Here is a 27150-nt window from a genome sequence, read left to right on the forward strand (position 1 = left end):
TACATCGGTTCTCTCGTAATGGGATTAGCATGCTCACTCTTTTCGCAATATACACCAGGAATGATAAGTGAACTATGGAAACATCTTTCTTCACTGTTATCTCTTAAATCCCATCCAGTCCCATTATGTAAATCTCAGATGTAGATGCGTCAGTTAGGCACTTATAGAACTGGCGTATAGCGCGTCACGGCTCACACTTACCAATCGGCGTCCGCTGTCCAGGTCCTGTTCTTCTGTTTTTAATGCGGCTTTTACCGGAATAGCTCTTACAGTAGATAAACCAGTAAGTTGTTTTTGTGCTGGTTGTTTCCGTGTCGGCATAGCTCTAGGCTAGCAAACTGAGATTGTGGTGCCCGAATGAATGGCTCAAATAACCTACTCCGTTTTGCCTGACTTTTCATTCTGATCACAACCGGTACTGGTGAAAATAGCGCCTACTTTCAAGTGCCAAATCTGATTTATCGAAAACGTTTATCGAGAACTAGCTACACCATTGTTCACCACGAAGAACTCAGGTATCGTCTTAATAGCAGGAGATTTCAGTACAACGTTGGAACGTCTAATTTTCATCAAAAGCATGCTTTGGTGGGGTGGTGGTGATGCTGAATGAGAATGCAATAATAATGGTGAGCGCCTGTTTTTCAATAACACTGGTCACAATTTTTTTCTCAGAAGTACTGAGTTTCGACACAATGAGTACCGCTGCTGAACAGAACTGGAGACCTTGTGAGCTACTGATGACAGCGAACAAGATACCCATAAAAAAATTCCATTATCTGTGGTAATCCCACCGCTCTGTTAAACAAACAATATGAGACAATGGCAGTTATGTTACCTCAAAATCATCATGGAAAATCTTCGGTGTAAGCTAATTGGTGATTCATAGGCATAGAATGACATATTTGTTTCTGAGTACTACACGATTAGGTAGAATAACACTAGATGGGTAATACAGAGAACTGATATTCCTGTTTTACCCAAAGGTTCCATACAAAATTCCAAAAGATTCTTAGGCCTATTTTGAGAGTATCACTTTGAAACGACTGTCCAACTAGAGCACAAGTTGATACCTGATTGGTCTGCTGAATGTTTGTTCGTTTGGTCTCAACTAATGTGGAACACAAAGAGTGAACAACTTTTTATTACCCAACAAAACTGTCTTGCAGTACAGTATGTACCAAAGCAGGCACAGTGTACACGCCATCGCATAACCACTGGTCTAAATGAAACAAATTGATGTTGTGAGAAAACCTAGCTATCGGGAACGACGGACATTACCTGCTTTGTCAAACGTTCATATTGACGTAAAAGACTTTTAACGGACCTTCTTGTATAGGAATGTCTTCGCTCTCCCTTTTCTTTCTTGCGCGGTTTTCTGAAACTTGGAGCGCTTCGGAACAAGAAAGAAAACGAGTTGGTGTGCGATTATCAGGAGGAGTAGTCATCATTTGGATTTCACTTAACCTTACCCACCTATCCTCTACGCATCTAAGTTGCCGCAACACTCACAATCCCAAAAAGACCAAGGAAAGTCTACCAGTGGTATCCGAGGGGAATCATCAATTGAATCACCCTGAAGCGGAAGATTAACGAACCAAACCCGGTCAGAATTAACTTGAAACTCTTCCAATCCACCAAAGCAAGATTATGACAGCCACACTAACGGACAAGAACCGTTAATTGACACCCAGCACTGATCCAATGTGACAATCTGCAGAGGACTCACTGATTGGTTCCCCGTCTGTCTTATAACCTGGCCATTTTGGTCAAAAGTGAAACGTTGCCCAAATAAAAACCACCGATTTTCTATCAAGCTCTTCTGAAACGAAAAAAGCGCTTAAAAGGACGTTTGATATCTCAATAAGTTCATATCCAAGATGAAAAAAAATTTTGAAGTAGCCATCGAGACAGCCATATCCGACCATAGCTAGGCACTCGTCACTCACTATTGTACGCACAGAACCGTATAGTACGGTGGAATAGTCCGCAAAAATTAATTTAGTACTTTTTACGTTAAAACCCTTCTACATGCGCGGATCGATAACAGCGTTGGAGCACCGTTATCTCAGGCGACAGATCCGGGAAACAGACGGTTAAATATTACCAAAGACTTTCAGTGAATAATATCGTGCTTTTTAACGTGGCTGTGTTGCCGAATTTCTGAATTTCCGGTCTCACCGAAAGTTTTAAGTCATGGCTGCTTTCATCTGAACAGCTAATTTTGCCATCCAAAAGACAACTGATTGTGACATACCCAAAGTATACTTTCCCAATCATACATATTCTTTTATGATTTATATTCCAAAATAGAATATCACCGTACTCCCTCAATTGCATAATCTTTTGCATTGATTTTCACTGCGCTATTATCTGCCGGTCCCAGGCTCATTTTATCCGTTTTTCATGCGTCATTTAACATTTCCATTATCAAAGACAGGGTTTTTTCCTTTGGCCTAAGTATAGTAAAACTACCTAGAAGGGAGTCAAAAAAGTGCACCGGAAAGCGGTAGACGAAAAAACAACGATGTGGTCCGTCAATCCATTACAAATAGTTACCTTGAGAAAAGTGTACACTGGATGATAATACACAACTAACGTGCCTCATAATTTGATGGAGTTAGGTGGAGCAAATCAGCTTTGTATCTTTTCCACTAAGACAAAGTCGCACTGAAATAGTTAGCATTTCAACGCTCCTTGGAGTTGCATTTTTTTTTAGTTTTCCGTTTTGCGTCTGACGTCAAAACACTATCAACTTGTCAAATAAGGAAGTCAGTTGATCCTGATCGTTCAAGCTCACAAACCTAGGGTTGACGAGAATCTGTGTCAGAAATGGTTGAGAAGATCCTTCAGAGTGGACTGTCTGGTCAGAACTACAGGAATACCCACCGAGGGGATTCAGTGAGACCCAACTCTACCGTAGAGAAACCAAATCAGCCAGAACTTGGCTCTCAAAGGGACCCAAGTTAAACTATTTCTCAGCACCAAATTTGCAATGTGTTGCATCATATCCCATCCACGTCGATGCACCTGACATAATAGTTGTTCTAGTGAAAGATAAAAGTTTGCGGATTGTTATTGGCCAGAAAAAAGACGTGTGCCTGATTGTTCTATGGCATTTGGGTATTCTTTGAAAATTTGATAAAATCGGAGGTGATATGAATTTTATTGCTCAAAAACACGAAACGTTATACACGTTATAGAGAACGTGATACTGAAGGTGTCGCATCACACTAAATTCAGAGGAAAAGACAAAAGTAACGTAAAAGATAGATAGGGAAGAACGTCTAGAATAACATACCTTGAATCTGAGCGTGAAGAGCTTCTGGATGTGCTTGACATCCTGTTAGCCTTTTTGAAGTGCGAGTCCCGACCTTTGGAATCATGGGTCAATTTTTTTCTGGCTCTTGACTCCGCTGTGGACCACTTGGTTTCCCGGCATATTGCCTGTTTTTCTGTTTCGTATGGGCCCTCGTTGTATGAACTGTGAATCACAATGATAAATATGTGGACCACATTTGATTTATTTATCACGCTGTTTTATTGTAGGCTTTTGCAATCGACTGAATAGGAAGCATAGTATCAACAACCTATGCGGATTCGTTTCTTGCAAACCTGTTTGGTGCTGCTGTAGAACGTTTTTTTACAAACTGCGGGATAGAGCTGAACATTCCGACTGGAATGTAGAAGAAGTGACAACTCATTCAACGCCAGGTCAGTTAGCAAGAAAGCCAGGCTATAGGAAGCAATGAGAAGCGCTTTTCTTGCTAGCAACAGCGCGGTTTGCCTCTGCCACACAGCACAATTGCAATCACTCGTTTTTGTTTGTTCCCAGTTAGTCAAAGGTGAACGATGCCACTATTGTGACCACTTATCGACTGATGTAACTTTTCTTACAACCATAACTACACTGACATGAGGCCAAACTGACGCAGCTGAATGACATCTTTTCCCGTATTTGTGGTTGACACATTCTTAGGCTGTATTGATTGCTGAAAGTTCTCAGACCTAAGGCAGTAGTGAATTGCTTCAGTGTCGACATTGATCCTTATTAGGGCATGTCCGGCCACCGCTGAATAATGTTCTAGTTCCAAAAACGCTTTTAGGCTTCTTGGTGGTGACCGGATGCGTCGCTTGTGTTCATCTAACCTGATCTAGAATTGTCTAGATATTTGTTTGATATATCTCGCTCAGTATTCATAGCAGCTGATCCTATATAAGAAACCGTGCAGTTAATCGGTACTCTGTCCTGGTGTTCTTGGTGTGACAGCAGTCTTATCCATTCGACAAGACATGCCAACATCATAATCCCTGGAAATGCTTACTTTACTTTAATTACGTTTTTCTTCGGGAAATGCGAAGGTGAGAATATAGTCCGCTTCCTGTTTCCGTGGCACCTATTCACCTTGTCCAATAATGTTCTAGTTTATTGTCCTAAGCAGGTGCAACATCGCATTTTTTTCAGAATCCTGGGGTTTGTTTCTTGTAAAGAAACGCGGGAATGACTTTCCTTTACCTGGTCAGCTAAAAGCTTGACAAACACATGCTCGATGAAATATGACCGCGTAGATACATAATTTGGGAAACACCTTAACGCCAGTAAGCTCCCAGGACCAGCTTCCTAAAAGCAAACGCGAACACACCTTCGGCGCACACGAATGACCAACGGCCAACAATATCTGAATCAAGACACACTACTGCATCGTGCGTTTCCTTCCCTTTGCAGACCATCTGAAACAGTTATCTTGAACTTCACAGAAAGGGTGTAGGGAGTTCATTTAAACCTTTAAGTAGTATTGCAAGAGGAAGAGTGGGTCGTAACTTTCGTTTTTACATTTTTCTCTGTTAATTACAACATTGGATCTGGCACACAGAACAAAGAATGTAGATGTCAAATACGAGCTAAGTTCCTTGTGCCAGTAAGCTCCCAAGGTCGCTTGGAGCTTCAAAAGCAGGAAAATAAACCTCTATGTTCAATGTTGCTCAATGGATTTGCCGGACAGTTCTAGGCAGTCAACAGCAATATATAAGAGCATCCTTACTCTTTCATTCCATGTTTCATGGCTCTGATATCCGCCATGTTATTTTTGGTGACCCTAGGAATAATGTCATAGAACCTTATGAGCACAAATAATCTTGCCAGAATGTCTGGCACTCTTCATAATTGGATTGTGTTACACATTGAGAAACGATAGTTACAGTAAGAAAACGTCAGATGCGGCAATATTACATCAGCTTATGCCATACCCTGACTTAAAACAATATCTTACCGAAAATCACACGGCACTGAGTCTCCTCTAACAACTAGACCAGTTAGGGATCCAAATGGTTTATATAACTTGACAGACGTTAGCCTAACAGTCTACCTCATTTTATTAATCTACGACGCACACATCAACTATCAAGACGATGGACCGGCGAGAGGAGTCTGTTATTATCACTGAGGACATTCCTAAATGAGCAGTCGTAAGTTCTTCAAGAAATTTTAGCAGGCTAAATGGCGGTCATTGTGATGCATGGTCGTCCTGTAAAATTGCGGAATTAAAACGCACCAGACACAGAAACTTCTTCCATATTGTGAGTGCAGACTCCCACAGCACAGCAAAAGTTGCATGCTCGATTTCCACAGTGTAGCAACCAAGTGAAAATGTTATGTGCTTATTGACAAAGAAGCTGACCCTATATATCCTATTGGAGAGATTGTAAATCCAACTGAATATCCTTGAGAATTCGTCATTCCGGATGAATACATTCGGTTGACTTATTGGCCCATGCATGCCACAAATGGTGGGTAGCAGCTCAGTATGCACTAGCAAATGAGCTTGTTAGAAGTTCTTATGACAGGCCATTCTGGTTGACTTCAACAATGAGTTCGGGAAACCGGCAAAATCAAACGAACACAACAAGAGAGAAACTTGTAGATTTTAGTGGTTCGCAATGTTTTACCTGACAGCCTTCGAGCACATATCACTGCTGTCACCAAAGCGTTGTACCTGTTCAATAGAATTTCCCTCCTTCTCTCGCTCTGCAGGTACCCAGTGTTTGGAACGGCGTTCACAGCGCGATTCGCTCACCTCATCTTCGGTGTTCAATAGGATGTCACTGGAGTTGCATGGAACTTCATGTAAATGGTGGTTTGGGTATTCTTTTAATCTTCCTTGATCTGTGAAATGCCAGTCTTGCGACTGAACGGTTTCACTGAAGTGGGCAACAACGCTGAAATTCAGTCAAATAAGACGTGTCTTTTCGAGCAAAATGAACGTGATCACTTCTTCTGGATCTTTCATAGCAGGTAACCGATACAAGAATATTTAGTTTTTCTGAAAATTGAAAGTTGGCTTTATCATCGCATCTTTCGTAACAAGCCTGACCGAAATGACCACTGGTTTTGTTCGCAAAGTCTACAAGTTTTTTCGGTTGCTGATTCAACCTGACCGTAAAATAAATTCATCACTTAAGAAAATCACCTTATTTGCCCAACCAAATTCATACGTGCCGCTTCAGGATCCCTTGAAAACCAACCGGATAGTGCCATATTAGCTTGTTTACCGAAAGATCAACAGTGCTTTGTGGTTAGGCAACAAAGGGAGATGAGAGAGTTTCCGCAAATTCTGAGCACACAGAAGTTTACTGGGTACTTATGGGGCATACTGTTTATCGCAACTGGGTTTCTTCGCTCACTTCGGACAAATTAGGAGAAGATAAAAGTGGGTTGCTTTCCAAGAGTTATGATCAGTTGGTAATTGATCAGGTGGCTGTTGATGTGTTCGCCGAGCATGGTTATTTATTTGCAAACGTTTCGTCAACATTCGAGGAGACATCTTCAGTGCGCTGTTGGTTGAGTGGTCCCTCCCTTCGTACCTGCGTTTTATTACCACTGAAAATAGCTTTACATCAGTATGTTGTCTCCCTCGAATAGTTTATTTGCTATTTGCCTGCTGATTGGAACAGTTCACATTGTTCTCATAGCTCAAAAAGGCTATTTGCTCCAAAGATATGTCACATTGTGCGAAACACTTGATGTTATTCAATAAACTGTTAACTGGGGTAAATCGAAAAATATAACATGGTTTGGTTCAGTTACTTTAATCTTATTCCTGGAGCAAAATGAACATCACACCTGTGGAACTTTTCTTTTCTGGGTTTACGCACCTCTGTTTGCCATGTTGTTGACTTTTGACCCGCGGTCTACTTCGACACAACTTATTCCCTTGCAACGTAGGAGGGCTAGGCCGAAGATAGATCTGATCTTGAGGTATGGTACTTGTTGGAGCTGAACGGATTTCGTTGCGTTGTTCGTATGTGATTGGCAAAGCCAGAGACTAAAATTTATAGGCCAATGGTAAAAGTAAAAGTCAGCCAATCAAAGAATGACAACAGATCCACATCGTAAAAAAAAACACTGAGGCTATATAACAAGTATCGGTCTGTTTTGACTACGGTTGTTTTCGAGATGAAAAACAGACAAAAAATGACGCAGAACTTACCGTGAAACCAAACAGTTGGTGTGAATTTTGCCAAAATTGGTATAAGTAGAAGGATAGTTCAGGATACTTAATATTGAAGCTTAATAAGAAGGGATCGAAATTGACGAGTCTTTAGGGGCTATTGCTTTGCCACTTCAAAGGCAAACGAAGTCAAGCAGAACCCGAATTATTGTGGAAGCAACTGACAGAGCTTGAGGACTTTTCAAGAATAGAAATGAGTGGACTGGTGGATCAGATGTGCAGGGTGCTGTACTGGTAACGCGTTTTTATTTTCACCTAATTTCAAGCAACGGCCTCTGACTGGAAAGTTTAATTTCTGTGGAGACAGTTAAGTGTACCCCTTGTAAATTTTAACGGGAAACAAACATAGGTAGACAAAAAATCTACGTGCTGACATGATTTTTTATTTAATGATGGAATAGGCCGCATGTATAGCTATTCCTGTTCCCCGGAAGACTTTTACGATTGTTGTCCTTTGGTTGATTGAAATAACTCAATTACGCAAACGGATAGAGCTAGTCATTTTGAGCAGTTCTCGTTACAAACTGGAATGAGTTAGAAAAAAACCCTTTTTCGAATTGGTATAAGTAACATTCTAAGGACTTGTGCTGCAGGACTAAGATAGTCAGGATACTTACTTTTAAACCTAATGATGTAGACGCAGAAATTTATACAGTGAGTTATCATAATTCCCTAAAATTGTCTAAACTGAGCACACTTGGGTTATTGATAACAGCCTCTCAATTGACGTGTCACATACCCTGGGATTAAACTTCTTGCCACACTGTAGACCAGAACACAGACGCGATTTGCTGCCAGTCAACTTTTGTCGGCTCTTTATCATGAATCTCCCCTCATTCCTTCGAGAGTGGCCTATCGATAATGCAACAAGCTCACCCTCATTCTCTCATCGATACCTGTTGAAAAAAGTGATTTGAGGCCCCGGATGGGGAAAGGGAGAAATGATACCTTTCTGGACCTTGCCAAAGACGGAAGCAAGCTTTCGTTAAGCCTGAGAAAATAAAATACCCACTCTTTTTGCCCATAATCGCTGTTGTATTACTCAGTTTGTGTAAGTTATATTGTGCCTTTTTGTTTACCTCCATTTTTTATATTTCATCCGTTGCTTTATTTTACTGCCTTTTCTCAACCGAATCAAACTCGTTGTACAGTATTTGAATCAAAAGTTCTGATATTAACTTTGCTGACAATGAGGATGATGCTGATGAGCATGGATAAGTGTGTGCCCACTTTAACACACCGAAATTTTGTGCGACTTTAAAGACCGTCACTTTTTGTATGCCGTTTGTTGCACCATGAAAATTTCTTGACTCTACCATTGTATGACTGCCTTATTGAATGAAGACAGCGCTTCATAGCGCTCTGTAAGCGCTGGTTGCGATCCTGCCAAGGATTTTACAATCCGTGAATCCGTGCGGTTTCTACTCAAGGCATTACCGAACATTTGGTGCAAACAACTTTAAGCAGAAGGCGCCAACAAGTAGTTTTTTGCATGACTATCCGACAGATCGGATTTGATGATATCCCATAAGATAATCAAACATGGAGTGAATCAGATTGTGAATTTGAGGCTACCGCAACATTGAAGTTTCGTTTTCCTGATTTGACATTCTGATTTCACTGGAGTAACTAATGAAAATTTTGCTCAAATTTCGTGGGCGGCTGATTATACCAAACAAAGCTCTTTACGCTGATTCAAGTCCCAACACAGGCCTCAGCGCTACTCAATATGGGGGACTTTGGTCAACCTAAGCATTTTACCTTGTACAGTAAGTCTTTGGATGATTTATCCAATCAAAACGTTTTTCGTGTTGGCAAAAAATGGCTTCTGCATAATAATTAACCAGTGTTCGGTGCGGAAACCTATGACGAACGCGAGTCGGCGCACAAAAGTGCTTCTTGTCTGAATCAGTAGTAGATTAAAAGGAAGTGGAATTATTTCATCTTTTATGGGCTTTCTTAAATAAATGACTGTGCCGTCGACAACGTAATTGGTTGCCGATTACAACTGATATCTTTTAGCCACGATGAATAAATCAAGTATTCTGTTTTTTCAGTAAACTAGAAGTTAGTGGCCCGAACATAGTTATGCATTGCTTCTTGCTTCTTTTATGCTTTTTCATAAACACTTTATGACTTGATGTTAGTCCTAATAAAAAACACCATGACGTATGTAACTGGCTCATATTATTCGAAATTCTCAACAATACGGCCACGTATGTTTATGATGGAAGGCCGCTTAACTTAAGACGGGGCAAGACTACGGCGCTTTTGGTGCAATATCTTCGCAAAGCTCAAAAATATCAGCGCGTTGGCTGATACACACAACAGCTGAAAGGAATTTTCAAGTCATCTAGGGGAACGGTACAAGACATCCATCTCACCAAAGTATTTAGGTGGTAATTTTGTGAAATCGTGACTTTCAACAAATAACTGTCAGTGCACCTATTGCGAAAAAAAGATGAAGCGAACCTAATGAGGACATAATTCTCTAAACTGCACCTTGTTCTGAGTATGGACTCAACCGTGTCATATTTTTTCAAGTTTACCACGATATTTACTACTGTTTACTTCTTCTTTTAGTGAAGTAGCAGCTTAAATTCCCAAATTCGAAATGTTCAATGGGTGGTTGGAAATAAAATCCTGAGAAAATAAAATACCCACTCTTTTTGACCAAATTTTTTTCAAATCCCTTCTTCTGCTTATGTGTTTCAGTTCTGATTTCGTCTGTGATTCATTTGTATGGCGGGTACACGGAGCTACAGAATAAAAAGTGTTAAATTTTCCCCATGTTTAACTTCTTATTGTTATACACAAATAAGCAGGAGCAGTCTTGGTTATTCGTTTTGCCTGCATGGCATTGGTTTCAGTAGACTAGTAGCATTGTCATTTAATTGCTTAAAATATACTCTTGAAGACCCTAACTGTGCCATCCGCTTGCCCTATAGGATAGTTTGAATGCACTGAAGCAGTTTGCTTGACGACTAATTTGAAACGAGGGCTAGGAAAGTTATATGGCAACCGATCTACTTCTTTCGTGTTTAATCCACCTGTCTATGCGCCTTTAGTGTTGTCGTTTGTTTGGTTACTTTCCGCGTCAAAAACAAGTTTGAGCTACACTTTTAGAAGTTTGATTATCAAGAAGAAGCAAAACATTTTCTTACCTACGTAATCCATTGACCCATGCTATGTGACGTTCATCGCCACTCACAGCTCATCATGTTGAGTTGGTGAATGGTTAAAGGTCTCCTGGTTGCCTTATTTCCAGGTTGCCTGTGGATTGTTCTTCAACGAAAGTGACGCACTAGCAGCTCACACCACACACCGCTGCCTTGTGATTGAGCTTGGGCTTTAAGCCATAATGTTTCTTCTCTATAGGTTCTAGCACCCCGACAGTATCGATTCGGCGAACAACCATGATTTCTAAAGGTGTAAATATTGTCTAGTTAAATCCGCATCCTTTAATGTCACCAGATGAATCACTTTGCTTATTATACTCAGGGTTGGTAAATTAAAGCAGTTCACATCTTAAGTCCACCGTTTTTTGCATACTTTTCCCTTTCGCCGTCCAACCTATTAATGCAAATCTTCCTGTAAGTCAACATCTTAGGACTGACGTTCCCGTTAATTGTGAATTGGTTTTGTCCGCCACATCTGCCAGTCAGCCGGTATCGATAAACTTGGATATCCCAAAACCAATCTTTAAGTCACATCACCGGGTTTGTCTGGCTGCAGTTAATTTCTGCACCCAAATTAAGCGAAAAACAGGTTACTCTTTACTCCATAATGGATCCGCCTGGAATTTGTATGTACTGCGTTTCGGGACTAGGGAATCGAGATACAAGTACAGCCACTGAACTAACTAATACAGCGTTTTTACTAGCTTCCGGCTGCGGCCTTTGGCGATTTCGACGCTACTGTGTTGAGATGTACGGAGGTTAGTTTGGCACTAAGTTTCTGGGCAAAGGGTTCATTGCTTGCCTCTCTGCTGTTCTTCTAGGATCGTCGTTGAAAGCCACTCACAAGCAAGTTGTTGCTTGTCGGTCGTTTGTCCACCATCGTCTTGTCGTGTCTGCGTACGCTCCGGAGGAGTGTGGTTCTGACAAATACGGAAAATTTTATGACATATGGAATGCACGTTACCGCTCGCTAAACGCTTATAGACTTTAACGTACAGTGAAGTAGTCTTTAGATTTCTGGGGTTCAGCTGAGTGGCTGAATTGGACTGGATTTAGTAGATATGGACAACGACGAGGGACACCTATGTGCCGACTGCTGGCCAAATTTATGCAGTACTCACTTTAGAACTAATCAAAGTCCTTTGACCACATTGCGCCTTTTATCGTCGCTACAGCAACGAACTTTGGTTGATACTCTCCCAATTATTTACCATTGTTGCGGTTAAAAAATTGAACACAACTATATCCGGATCACAGGTAAATTTTGATCATAAATTTGTCAGAAGTTGAAACTTTTTTCGCTTTCCATGACCAGTCTGAAAAATCTGTCAGAACCGTCTCCGGAACTCTGACCCCACCGCTCCTTTACGGGATGTCAGTTCTTACTTGGGCGATGCCGACATATACTTGCAAAATTTGTGAAATTTGGTCCGTGGTATACCGCTACCAGGTCCCCTAAAACATTAAATATCGTGTTGAACCATGACGTTTTTGGATCTAAAAGGACGGTTTCTGTCCATCCATAGCATAAGTCAAACAAACAGATTATCAGCTTTCTAATAGGACCCAGTTTGCACGTCGAAAGCAAGGCTGGTGAACGTGTGAAACCAAGGAAGCAGATGGGACCCAAAAAGTTAAACGTTCCAGGAGATTACTTTGCTTGATCAGTGCAGCTGGTCGTTGTAGGAACCCGGTGAACAAAAGGATTCGGTCATAAAATAAAGGGATAATATTTGTTGAATAAAGATGCCATGACCGATTGGCCGAGCGCTTCAAGCAACAATCCTCGTGGCCACTTGTAACTGACTGACCAGATACCGGAAGTGCACTAGAAACCTCAAAGTTGAAAACACAAAAAACTTGAAGCCTCAGAATTTTATCATTCAAATATTCTTCCAAACGCCAACGAGTTTCTGGTCCGGATAATCTTCAATATCATCTCTCAAGGATAAGAGCGCAATCCTCAGCTAGCGCTTGTTTGACTTATTTGCTTCCGTTCGAACAAAAGAGCTTTTTCCAAACAGCCAATGAGAATCAGTAATATAATCCGTTTTCGGAAACGTTACTAGAGATGAATGCGGAAGTTACAAAGGGATCAACTCAACTCCAGTTGTAAAGAGATTCTAAGAGTCATTTGTCGTTCACCACCTAAAGCATTGGTTTGAAATCGGCAAGATGGACTGTGACCTAGCGGAGGCCGTGCCGATCAAAACACTACAACCTGCCAGGCGCTAAAACAACGCCATAATTATAGGTGGCCCACAGTTTTAATATTCTTGAATTTCCAAAGTGCACTTGGTTTGGTTAATCCGTCTGTTCTCATAAATACACGAAATATGGGAAAAGAGTGCTTAATATCTTCTGGAAGGATAACGAGGTTGGGAAATAACCTGCAACAATCAATTGATTAAGCGGTACCACATTTAGTAGTATTAATATCTGTTGGCAAGTGGCTTCACATGTGGCTCGTTGTAATCCCGCGCCTTTTATATAATGATGCAAATAAGATAGTTACAAAGCAAATAAAGAGAATACCGGAATGAATGCACACTTTTTGATCTGACAATAGATCCTCCATGTACGACTTAGTATACAACGAAGGTTTGTAGGAAAATAATAAAATTTATACCGTTGATTTACCAGCCGAATAACAGTGAGCTAGACTCAACAACAAATAGTCTGGATTCCCACGTCAATAAAAATATCTTCTACGAAGAAGAATTATCATATCTAAGGAGAAAGAGATAGTATTTCATAATAAGCTGTTTTCTGCTGCAGTCTTTTTACCACACACACTGAAAAAGAACAACGTTGAGGAATATTCTCCAGTGTTTTGGCTTAAGCCCGCAAATGCAATCAGGCATCGTCATATCTACATGAGGATCATAGGTTCTATTTGAGCAATTACTCCCGTAGAGTTTAGTGATATTATTTGCGTCATGATGTTTTCTAACCAAAAATCATCAAATTCAATAGTTGCACTGACTTCGCTCTTAGATGCTGATTTGAAAGGTGGTGCATCTGGACCGATATATTATCCTTTAATATGGAGAAACCCTCTGGAATCAAGCAAGTGGAAATATTCCAATCTCGTTCAGTTGAGGTATTTATCGACCCAGTCAGAGCACTGCGGTGTAGTCCACGGAGAGCGTCTGACGTAGTACGACAATCTTGAGGTTTATCCTGGATTCAAATGAATTTCCATGATCCCATGACCAGATGAAATCAATCTAGCGTCATGAAATGCACTGCGCAGCTCTAGTTTAGAAAAATTACTCAATATTTTATTGATTTTCTGTTACATAACAAAAGCAAAATTATTCACGCAGAGTTATAGACAAGGATCGCACTTTGTTCTTCTCATCCGTCCGTTAGTGCTACAGTGGCAGCAAAATAAATTTAATTATTAGAGCGTGACAAGCACTCATGAAATGAAGGATTTTAGAATGGTGACTACAAAAGTTCGTCACAATTTACTAAAAAGAATACAATGTCAGAATGACGGTTTGAAAATAACTTATGGTTTGAAGCACAAGCTTGATTTTTTCGGACTCGTGTATGGTGTTTTTCTCTGCAGCTTTTCTTTGCTGCAACTTCTACCTGATTTGTCCGCGATATACGTGCTGAACATGTTTCAAGTAGCTCCGATCGCCGCTTGGATTTTGTACGCAACGACTGGTTTGCGTCTTGTGATTTGTTCGTGCTCTACGTGCTGCACATGTTCCAAGTAGCTCCAATCGCCGCTTGCATTTTGTACGCAACGACTGGTTTGCGTCTTCCCATTTGTGGGAATTTTTAACGTGTGTAATCCATAGAATTGTTGAGTGCGTGCAATACAGAATATAACATGTTGTTGGTCAAGGTTGCAAGCGAGACAGATTTACTATATAATTTTGCGCTTGTAGAACCAACTTGTTGCGTGATCTAGTCATTGACTGCTATATGCTACCTCATCAAACTACAGTGAGTAGACTTTGAACTGTCGGCGAAGTGTAAGTGGTCTCTAGAATGTCACAGAAAGTACACACACAAATGAAGATGAGGCGCATTCTGAGTGACTGTGTGTAAAACGCCTTGACAGCTAGCACCATCAAATGCCTCTTTGGCTCAGTAGAAGACTCAGGTAAGGCAAGCATGAACTGGTGAAGTCTGCTAGACTCTGAACTGAGCCATAAATGATAGGATTTGCATAACGCTCGTCACGATGGCATGAGTGTGTTTTATTGGTTAACTTTTCTAAGGAAGCTTTCTTAGATGCCACAATCATCATGTGGCCTAAAAGACTGTCTATTAATCTGTTCTTAATGAATTAAATATAAAACGATAATAATAATCTTTCACTGTTATTAACCTTCAACGTTTAAGTTCAACCTAAAAAGGTACTTATTAGATTGTAACTTTGGCGTGAAACATTCTGGTGACACTGATAACGTCACTGGTAACATCAGCATCGATATGATCTTTGTCTATTAATATTAATAGCTCTTGATGTAGCAGGCATTAATGCTGTGCATTGGATTTTTTTCTTTTAATCAGCAGTGATATTGTGTTTTTTTAATTGGCAGCAAATTTGGTGAAGGGTCCAAACTCTCAATCTAAACCACTAAGATCGTTCAGGAGGTACTTCTGAAGGACCATCACTGTGTGAGCTATTTCACTTGTGCAGTAAAATGGCTGCATTAATATGCCTTCTGATAAATACACCAGAGGCCATACAGACAGCTGGCATACCTCACAAGTAGAATGCAAAGGTTTAAGGCGGTTAACCCTTTTCGCTCGAACACAGTGCTTAGGATCACTGACGTACGGCTTTTCCCGGTCACATAATTATAATGCAACTACTGTGTCATGTGGCATCTGACAAGCTAAAAGATGATGACGTTTTGACTTACCTTGAACGGTTCCCTTTGATTGGTCAGCAGATTATTGCCAAAGAGTCTGTCATTTGATAACGTCACATAAGCATCACTAAGAGTTTTTTCATAATAAAACTCTCCTTACTGAACCAATGTATCTTCTCTATCAGCTGTGCTAAGTGTGTGTCTTTCCGGGGACGGTGGATCCTAAAAGTTTTTTAAAGACCTTATTTAGTTACCATTGCGCTTATCCGGTCCATTTTGTACGTGTCTAGTTCCACCGTACAATATGATCCTTGAATTAGATGACTTGTTTTAGGCCTAGAAGAAGTATTTGGGATCCATTTCTGTACCGCGTAAGGCATGACAAAGCCATTTGTAGTCGAACAGGAATAATGTGCGACAGCAAACTTGTCTGTATACGGGGTCGAACTTCCTTGTGTCTTGCAATTTTTCTTGAGGATTTCAGTCCAACTGTGAATTTGTGACGGCACAGTTCCCGCGGTTTTCCTGGTTATTTTGCATGAAAGCGCGATTTCTAGCTTTTGGGCCCGCTCAGTCACTAAATAATTTGACTTCAATGAATAACGCCCAATCATTGCGTGTTCCCTCTCTGGTGGTTTGAAATAATCTGCCAGGAATTGGGACCCAGGAATTCTTCTCAGATTAGTTGGCGTATAAATCAAACAGCGCATGTTCGTTATGCTAGCAGGAAGCTTGGAGCAAGATGCAACGCTTTTGGATAAGGAGATTATTGGTGTTATTTTAAGTGAGCCAGACAAGCGTTCCTTCATTTTTTCGACTGTTTGTGACCACAGATTCAAATAACACCTCACTGGGACAAATGCCACTTGAAACTTCATTCTTTTTATTTTACTGGACGATATGAATGCGAATATTCTCCCACTTCTTGTGTAAGGAGACGGCAGTTTGCTTGCCATTAGGTGACAGGTTTTCGGTTCTGACAATTTGCTCGCGAATTCGGTCATAATGGCCTGATTTGCCTTGAGGTTGATTGGTCCAAGGGTTAAATTACGATGCTCTTCAAAAGAATAGTTGTTGCTGTTGTACGTTATTAAACCAGCGGCTATCATTTTCAGGTTCTTTTCCTTACGTAGTGAAACAATGATGTGGAGAATCTGAATTTCTGGTTCCGAGAAGGTGATTGGTGACAGGAAAGTCATTCCGACTTCTACTACAACAATCGGTGATAAAAAAGCACTCGGTTGCCAGTCTCCATCATCACTGCATCGTTCTTCTGCCTGTGCGAGGATGATAACGCACACGTTATGATGCCTTGGACAATCTTCCCCTCCATCATCCCGACTCATGCAATTGTTTTTCCATTTATAAATCGCGACTGGTGAGTAATTTTCAATCGGGGTCCGAAGAATACCTCTTGTAAGAGGCAGTTGTGTGTAAATAACCTTCGACACAATTTTAATTGAGTGGTCTTGCTTGCTTTCTGTTGTCACGACGGCAATACATTTTGCACAATCATTAATAGTTATGGTTGCTTGACTTAGCCTCATGGGACTAATGGAAGTTTGATGATATATGGTATCACTTTTTGGAACGTCCTCATTAGATGATTCTGGATAGTCGTAAAATGAACACTGGCTTTCAGTATATTGATCTATATGTCTGAAGCCCTCGGAAATATCACCAATCGCCACTTTTGCCAATGGAGGACGACGTGGCAAGGTTATCTTGGTCAATCCTGTCTCACACGCCAGCCAAGACTTTGCGTAGGTTTTGGTGCAATGAGACTTACTCTTAAGCATTCTTTCTACTGTTTCCATGCGGTTTGAAATAATTTTGCCACCTTGCATTCTACATAGGCCACACTTCCGTAGTGAGTGATCGCCAATCGTCTGCTATCATGGTAATCACGGCCGTTATTTAGACTGCCATGGTTCCACGGACGAGAGATAATGATCATGAATTCCGAAAAACCTTGACTTTTATTTACTGCACGATAAATCATCAGCACTTTCGAAAAAACGCATGAACCTGGTGGTTCAGTTCACGTGCTAGCTCAGCTCATACCGGATCATGACTTAGTTTATTCGGGTCAGGTCAAATATCGTCCTTTACTTCACTCTGGTGATCCTTATGTGCTGCACCCCATGTTTATGGGAGATAAAAGGACTGGACGATCCAGGCCAAAACAAAGCCGGACAAGTGAGGACAAAATGGGATAGATCCTTTTACAACTGTGAGGCATATCACGGATTCACGGATTGATACACAGGATCGAGGCTAATGCCCAAGTTTTCCGGGTCGCTTTTGTTCCTGTCAGTCAGTGGCTGTCTTTCACCTGAAAGGCACAAGTGAAAAAAGGGTATAGCACTGCTCTTTATGTTCTAAGCGCGGGACAGTATGTTTGCCAGAGCGAGAATTCGCATAAATAAATGTCTAATAGTGCTTTAAACTGGGTTCTAGAAGGAGCGTGAACAACCGTCGGAGGAAGGTCATTCCACGCACCTACTACCCTAAATGAGAAAATTTTTGTCTAATGAATGTGTGCGCTCTGAGCTGCAAAATTTTCTGTCCCCGTCCTGTGTTTGCTGGGTTAGTGGTGGAAAACCTGTTTGCCAAGCTCTGTTCAAAGTGACTAAGTAAGTAAGAATTAGGTCTCCTCGGAGACGACGGTATTCCAGGGGAAAGAGATCAAGCACCGCGAGACATGCTTGGTAGTCCACCAATTTGAGGCCGGTAACAATTCTCGTGGGGGCTCTCTGGACACGCTCAATGAGGGTGACGTCTTTCGAGCGAGCGTAGTAGACAACGTGGTTGGCGCATTCCAGGAGCGGTCTGACGTAGGCCCCATAAAGTATTTGGAAGTATTACGGGAGAAGGTGCGTCGGATCATCCGTAAAATGCCGTAAAATGCATAGAAAGTTGGTTTTTCGAAGTAACTCTACTGTAGAACATGGCAGCTGAATTGGGGCCCAAAAATTGCACAACAGCGATGACCCAAGCTTCCGCTAACGCTGGACACTGGTCTCAGTGCGCTCCGCAGTTCACTGGCACTAAGAGGGTAAATCAGGCATATGTGAGTCGGCCAACCACGTGGTGTAAGAGTTTCGTGTGGGCTTCAGTGACAGATCCGGTTTTCGATGGTTGAATTTGCCATAGTTTTAAGTTTTATTGTACGGTCTTCTACTAGTCCTCCGGACTACGACCCTCATTATTTGAGAAACATCACCTACCCAGGAATCCAGTGTATGGCATGAGTTACAGGGGTTGAATACGTCTTCTTGTTTATTGGGCCACTATTATTGATGGGGTGAGATGCATTCTCGTTGGCGATCGGAATATTGTTGCGATTGTGAAACTGCTGCTGCCTTACTTAATACTCGAATACCCTCTGACCTCCTCTACGAATCAGGTCCAGTGCGCAGATGAGTTTAGCGACGTTACAGTTAGTCAGCAAGTAAAAGATTCTGTCATCATTTCTTCGCGACGTTACAGTCAGCAAGTAAAAGACTCTGTCATCATTTCTTCCTAGCCTCTTGACTCTCTTTAAGCTAATAAAGGACTTGAATGCCAGCCAACTCTAAATATGCAGTGTAAATGGCCTGGTTGTTTTCTATTTCCCTAGTGAACTTACACCTCGTCCTAGTCAAGTCCCCACCCCGGATTACTCTATCAGCTCTGTCTAGCAACTGGTGCTCACCGTCCAACTCTAACTGATAAAAACCAAACCAAAGTTGATTTTTCTTCACTTCATTATCAGAGCGCATTCTGCGCTTATATATATAGATATATATATATCCATTTGATGATTTGCCTCGCGAAACACTCCCCCACACAACATCGCGGAACGCTTCTGTTCGACATGGTAGCACACATCAACGCTCCGACGCAGTTTAGCCATGGTGCAGTCGCCGTGGGTATCAATATTCCAGTCCTACCGTCCCATTGACAACTGTCATTCCACTTCGCCTCCGCCACTTGCCTCTACTAGCGTCTGTATGCTGTTTGCTTGTTCGAATTGACTGAGCTGTTTTTACTGGCCTGGCTTTCCCCTGACAAAAAATGGTTGTTGGAGTATTTATTAATGCACAAACCGCATTTATGACTGCTTAGATGCTTTTTCACCTTGCAGTTCTGGTAGCATGCACGAGGGATGAAAACCTCGTGTGGTGGACGGGTACGCCCTGCAGGGAGGGTCGCCCTGTTACGTTGCACCATGGCGCGTTCGTATACCCGCCACCCCTCCAGTAGCAAGGGTGCATCGCCCATCGCCCATCGCCGGTGGTCCTGAGCCTGGCCTTCAAATTTAGGAAATCAAAAAGAGTACTGCTGACTTCTGTTTGTTGCTGCTGGTGTTGGGCTCGCCTCGATTGAGTTATGCACCTGGCAATGCCGTAAACCACATATGAAAAAACTGGTCTCTCATTTGTAAGGAAGAAAAACAAAAAAATTAGAAGTTCACTCGGGATAGCCCAAAGATACTCCGCAAGTGCCCGTGGCCAACATCTGCGAGCATAGCTGTATCTGCCTTCGTCAGAACAGATGCTACACCGCACCAAAGCCGATTTCGTCATCCAAACAGAGAATACATCTACTCACAGCCCCCAGTGGTAGCCACTCGCTATGCACCATCTACAGATTAGAGCTGATAGCAGTGCTTCGGTGGGTAGTGACCATTTCTTCTGCACACACTTTCTCTATTGGTATAACCCAACTCATGTAATAAACACCAGATTAGCCAGTTATCTTAGAAGTCCACTCCTGCCAGCCCTTATGCATCTGATTCCCATATCACGTTTCTACGCGCTTTATCGGCTTTTACCAAATCCCTTGTAATGTAATGTCGTATGTTAGCAAACTCATCCCCTGGTCGCTAGCCTGCTAAGTTCAAATCTATCTATTTCCTACTCCATATAATCACTTGCCATCACCCTAATTGCAGCAGACGTCAAGTTTTTCTTTCTGTGTATATCATTGTTTATTATCCCATTTTATAGCCCCTCAAATTCACCATGTTTTGCGAATCTCCTCCCATCCCCTTATTTTCCCAAGCTTTGAACTTCGGAATTGCCCGTTTTGGACGAACTTGTTAGCTGATATCCACTCCACCTGGCGTGTAATCTACAACTCCGGGACCACCAAGCGGACCACAAAAACCCTACGATCCCATATCGGCTTCGTTCCAGCTAGATTCCTCGACCAGGCTGGAATGAATACCGCTGCCCAATGAACTGCACCCCCCAGCTGAATCATCTCAAATTTGACGTCCGTCACGGAGCTGCCCAAAAACTGGAGCATGTCAGGCCAATGATGGCAAGGCGCTGCCATACTCAGTTTGATAGCACACCCGCAACTGTTCCATTCCTCCTCCCAACTAAGCCCTCTTGCCTACTCGTTTCACTGACCCCAACGACCACCAAGACACTCATTCCAACCTGGTGGACCACTCGTTCGAATTCAAATACCCCTGTGTCCCACCCAACCTAACCCCTGCACCTGACCTCCCTACGACAGTGCAACCAGTGAGTCTGCTTGTTTTCGGATTGCATCATTTTTTTGAGACTAAACCTGCTATTTTCTCCCAATCCGAATTATCCAGCCTCCACCTCCACCTCCACCTTTGCTCGCTGTGACTCCGGCCATTTACCCAACTGCCCAAGGCCACTCGTGGCCAGCAATGGTTTTTTGTTTTAGTTCATGTCAACCGACTGAGTATTTGAGTTAGTCAGACCTCATGCCAATTGTTCCCTACAAGTTGCGAAAGAAACCTGGTATCATGTATCATTACTTCATCGGATACTCTCCATTGTTCATGATATTGTCCCTTTTTTGCAGAATCCCCACTACCCGCAAATTGCCCAGTCATGCCCCATTCTGACCGTAAACGCATGATCATGCCAGACGGTATGCCACCCACAAGTTGGGAATAAACATTATTATTATCAATATTATAACCAGTGTAAAACCCATGTTCAAAGCGCGACGAAAAATACGACAGCATTGATAGCGTAGCCTCCCACGGGTGTACTGGATTTGTGAAGCGTAAGCTTACGAACAGAGACGGGACGCGGTGAGATTTCGTGGAGCTAAAGGAGAATTTGAACAAGGTGGGCGGAGAAGTGTGCATGTGTGAGGATCCCGTGTTTGATGTGGTTCTTCAGTGCAAAAAATATAGTGTGTTGGCTGGGGGCAGATACGAATTGGATGCAGGTATGGGGCACGCCGAACTTACAGGTTCCGATGGCGGTAAATGATTGGTTGACAAGATGGCCATGCCCCTTGTTGGTGAAGCTTGAATGCTACCCATGCCATGGGCCGTTGGCACCATGGATAATGTGTGATCAGATTATTGTGGTAAGGAAACGGTAGACACTTTAAGACACTCGTCAGATGATCGGAGATACAGTTCATGGTCCGGATCCATTGACGGAGATAAAACTAGAGAAAGTGATTTATTAGCTTCTGTCGTTACCAAACATGCGTCATCGTTGTAGGCTGTTGGCTGATATCCTGGAGTTCACGTGAACTTGGATGGTCGAGTACTGAAATCGAATGAGTTGTTCAGATCTACAGATTTGGATCACTCGGAGTTGGTCACTACCGATTCCCACAATATCTGCTACCAAACCAGATCATCCATTATAATCCTAGCCGTCGACAGAATAGACTTTTCCGGAACCGGTAACATGTCCGAAATGGCAATCGTCCTTACATTTCTGTACCATCCGGGCACGAACTGCTTGTTCCAATAGTTGACGTAATCCATTGGACGCTTGTTAGTCAGTAGTTTGGGGTACAACAAGCCGGATTTTGCATTTGGTAATGCACCAGTGTCACCTATTTCCGTGACGCACATAGGAATCGGTGTTAGAAGATTGCACCCTCCGACATGCTGCGGTTGCTTCGGACTGTTCGACTATTCGTAGACAATCTTCATCAAGGGCAGCTTCCGCACATTTCGCTGGGCTCTGTATTCCGCGGGTTAAATACAGACTACCTGCACATACCTTTTGTACGCGTGAGAAAGTTTTCGTTATTCATATTTGACCATATGGAAGGTGCATAATCATTTTCAGATTATCTACCTATCTAATGGATATATTAAAATACCACTCTTTTGTGACAAAACATTCCGTCGTTAGCCGTTTTTGACGTTATGTACGCAGCCAAGCGATTAAGTGATGTTGGGACCGATTGTGTCCAGTGGATCCTAAGAAACGCATAATGTTTGCGCTGCTTTGCACGTGGTGGAATAGCTGCATCGGTCCCTCTTTATAGACAGGCCTCCGGGGGCACCCACGAGTCCCTTGCCACCGCGTCCTTTTAAGTGCTCGGCCTATGGGGAGACAGTTATTAATGGGGTGGAGAGAGGGGAAGAAAGATTATGTGAAAGAGAAAGACGTCAGGCGTCAACGGTAGCATTCTCGCCCTGCAGTATGCAGCAAGTAATGCGCCCCCGCTGGTGGCACCACGCGACGGCCGATGTGGCATGAGAGTATTGTTACTCGTGAATGTCATGGTTATACGAGGGCTGGAATACTGCCAGCGCGCCCACACCTTGACAGGATTACGATTGGGGTCCTCAACCAAAGCCTTCGGCTCAAAAGCCTAACCGCAAGACAGCTGTGTTTGGCGGGAAATGCAAATGCATTAACATCTCAACGGAACAATTCATGGATGCGATTCATGCACAAGCCAGCATTCTGATTGGTTAGTTGTGCACACGCCAGGAAGCGTGCGCGTACGAACTGCATTTCTGCACAAGCCATGAAGAAAACGAGTTAAACGGTTGAGGCGCATAAACCAAGGAAGGATGGACTGCCAGTGCAAACGAGAAAATAGCATGGAACAATTTTAATAATTTATTCCGGGAGACCTCTGCTTCTCCACGAGAAATGTGTGCAAGAGGACGTTTATAAAATAAGAAATCTCAATATCACAGAACGTATCCACGTACCCTAACGTACTCATCGACCTGCCTTTCTTCACATAACCTTTTTCTCACTACCCACATTACTTCTTTCAATGAAAGAGGTAACTCGACATTTGTGTTTTCGGAAATCTCGGTTCAAACTTAACTATAGTCACGGATGTGTATACATATTTAAGACCCTTCGCATTCGGAACATTAATTTGCTTTTCATTTTGGTTAACCATATTTTATGCTATATGTGACTCAGCAAAACCAGTAGCACCCTATGAAGTAACAAGTTAACCGTGAAAGCCGAAAAGAAGTCGGGTGACATTGCCCGGACTTGAACCGCGAGCCACCTCTCCCAAGCTTACCCCACTCGGCCACCAAGCCACGAGCGGCTATTGGTGCAAACCTCTACTAAGCAGTTGGGCCTCGTATATAATAGTCGTACGTTTTGGTATGGACCACGTGACTAGGATCAGCCAATCATTAGCTTCAGTTTGGCTTGTGCATGAATCGAATTCCAACAAGTTGCCACATGTTCCCACCCCCAAACTGGAGGGCCCAGAGACTGTTTGTCAGACCTCTAACCATTGAACAACCTGGTATGAGAGACCATGTGAGTGTCACGGAGACAATCCCGAGTATAGCTCAATGGAACGCTGAAGTGCGCAAACCATCACACTACGGTAAGCTTCAGTCTCTTCCTGACAGCCCTGGTGAACGCTCACATGGTTCACCAGACCAGTGCCGTGTAGCTATCAAAAAGATGAACTGATAACCTTCTTCAACCGATACAATACACCGACTGGCCGATGACTTTCAAAGCGCGCTGTCGTTCAAGGGGCACTAGGACCAGCCACAATGAAGCAGTTATATCCAAAAAACGAGAATGGGCATAACGTAACCCTCAATCGGAGTAGAACCTAATGGTTTTTCATTGAACTTCCATAGTACGTTGACTTAAGTGTCTTGTTTGCGGTATATGGAGGAAGCTAATTCAACCTAGAAACTTACAAGCACAGCCACAACTAACGAAACCTCGGTGTTTATTTTATAATAGCCATACATTTGCTGCTCACCATTTCGGCCTTGTGGCCACAGATGTTTCCACTGAGAAGCCCAGAAATGTCGGCAGGTTTGTGGATCTCAGACGAGTATTTGGTCGCTCTATTATCTCAAGAACTATCTCATCCGAAGTGAGAAGTCAGTTCACATTATTAGCGTTTGCGTTGTCGGGGAAACAGTGTGGCTAATAATAGCGTTTGCGTTGTCGGGGAAACAGTGTGACCGACGCCGCTTATTGCCTATTACACACGGTGAAATGGCCGCAGAGGGAGCGTCGCCAACACCCCAACATATGCACTTTAAAAGATCGAAGCGGGGACTAACAAATTATATCTTTGCAAGTGCCCTGCAAACTGAACGAGTCGAAATCAGGTTCGTTTGATGGAATTTCACAAGATTTTCAAAAGCCTTATGGCACCTTGCACTCAAACAGAAAAGATCTGAGTCATCCTGATATATGGATGCAGGAAACATTTAACCGGAACGTGGAATCAGCAGGGGTTAGAGCATATTATTTTTTCAACCATAGTAGCAGACGACCTAAGTATGTACCAGGATGCCCACCTTGTTTTGTTGGCAGCGCAGAGCACTGTGCGATGCTTAATTTTCCCAAGTAAACTGTATCCGATATACTGAATAAATCCAGCCAATGAGTGCAAAATTCCCCGTAAACAAAAACCAAGCAAATTGGCTTGAGTCTAGATTCTAGAAGTCTATGAATTCGACTCTACTAGGAGGTCCACTCTCACCACACTTTGCGACCACAAGACGGAGCAAACTGGACTCGCATGCTAGCGGGGCCCAGGCAAGTGGATTTTCAATATTGGGGCTACGACGACATACTTTGGTGAGGGCTTTCAGTGGAATCAGACTCAGAAATCGCTTGGTTCACACCAATTAGGCGCTGCGGTGCCCTAAATGCATAACCTGGACGGGGTCCGCCAAAAGTTTCAGCTGTTTTCCGTGCTGAATATGCTGTGACTGACTGTAAATACGGACCCACCAGCCACTTATGCATTAATATCTGCTGGTAGTCAGTTACCGAAGTTGCATTCAAACAGCGCCAAGGGTCTATCGTTGCACGCACTTTAAATGGAACACACTGCACATGCTTTTGCACATTCAGTACGATCATGAATCATTAGTGTTTGGTCTAATGAAAATACCAGCTGTTCTGTCTCAGACAGAGAGCTAATATGCGGCACCTCCGTCATTACACGTGTAAGATTTGGATAGAGGACAAACAGTGGCACATGTGGCTATTGGCTTCCGGTTACTTGTGTTTCTTGGCACTTGAGTGTCGTGCCCCATGACTCGTACCCGTGCACACGCGTGATCATGGTGGAACACAAGAGATATTCAAAGTAAATTACGTGAGATCTGAGGAGATGGAGTGTGGATGATTTTGTTCCCGTACTTTGCTGAGTTTGACGATGAAACTGCCCACCTCTTATTATTCCTAGACGGCCAACTTCATCTGAACGTGTGTTGGATTACGGATTTTATTTTTTAATCTTGGCTTTTATTTTTTGTGCATCTTCGCTGCACAAAATCATAGCAACTGAGTCAGTTGGTTTTTTTAGTTTTCACTAGTAACATTTTAAGTTTCGGCCGGCCATCAAGCAAGATGAGAATTTTATTCTTCCAATATCTATTCATTCGATATCCAATTGCATGCAAAACATCGCTGATATATCTCTTTTAGCTTAGTTGTGACGTATTTTAATATTTCCTTCACTTGAGCATCTTAAAGGGCTGCATAGGTGTGCGAAGCGTGCATATTTTTGTGAATTTCTGTACGGGCAAAAGTGGCAAAAACATTCAACGGTTCGCTACTGCAATATTTTGATTTTTTGTTTTCTCATTCAAGCGGCAGTAAGTTTCTAGGCCAGCGCTAATTTTTGGCTCCGAATTGTTGTGCCACCTTTACAACTAGTTTGGTTAAACGAGCGAGGTGGTTTCTGTCTCTATAACGTGCCGCTAAAAATATGTGCATAACTAAGACTAGTTGGGCTAAAATTGCTAACGGAGAGTGCTCTAGAAATGCAAAATTTGAACCTTAAAAGTTCCCACTAGTGCCTGCAAAATGTTTTTGAACAGTATAACGCAGCAAATTTGATCTCAAAAACTTATTATTAACTCAACCATGGAATACTTATTAGCTATAGCAAATAAATAATAAATCGCTAAAAGTAGCATGCCGGAAAATTTTTGAGATAATAACCAGAAGCAAAATCAATGCCCACAAGGCAAGATGACGAAGGGGGTGGTTCTTAAATTCAGGAAAATATACGAAAAATCTTGAATGCAAAGGTACGGGCGCGTTTCACCGGAAACTTTAACAGAAAATCTGCCATGTATCAAACGAATACATCTGCGTACACCCCAAATTATAGAATCGGTATAACTTTAAAAAAAACACAGTTAATTCGACAAAAAGGTGGCGGTGCAATATACTGTTTGCAGAAACGAGGAAGCCCTAATCAACTTCTATACCAGGTTCAAAGCACGTGATGTCTAACGGTTCTGTTGCTCCTGCAGGTGGAATTTACCTTCAGCGCCCTGAGTGGTCGCAAATTTTCTCCACTCTTTTGGAGAGGAAGTACCGGTGTAACGGCGATACTACTGATGGGAGTGACATGCAA

General features: G+C 42.5%; 1 protein-coding gene across 1 annotated transcript in view; it reads right to left on the reverse strand.

Moving 5' to 3' along the window:
* Window positions 1-16724, reverse strand: part of T265_09837 (hypothetical protein) — a gene marked incomplete at both ends in the record, with an annotated part of 32214 nt that extends 15490 nt beyond the window's left edge. The window contains 7 exons of the mRNA XM_009176023.1: window positions 1279-1390; window positions 3299-3481; window positions 5944-6213; window positions 7150-7319; window positions 15577-15652; window positions 15686-15747; window positions 15780-16724. Of these exons, the coding sequence (XP_009174287.1) occupies window positions 1279-1390; window positions 3299-3481; window positions 5944-6213; window positions 7150-7319; window positions 15577-15652; window positions 15686-15747; window positions 15780-16724 (1818 nt within the window). The remainder of the gene's footprint in view (window positions 1-1278; window positions 1391-3298; window positions 3482-5943; window positions 6214-7149; window positions 7320-15576; window positions 15653-15685; window positions 15748-15779) is intronic.
* Window positions 16725-27150: the final 10426 nt, after the last annotated feature.

Source organism: Opisthorchis viverrini (assembly GCF_000715545.1).
Source record: "Opisthorchis viverrini unplaced genomic scaffold opera_v5_310, whole genome shotgun sequence".
Lineage (NCBI taxonomy): Eukaryota > Metazoa > Platyhelminthes > Trematoda > Opisthorchiida > Opisthorchiidae > Opisthorchis > Opisthorchis viverrini.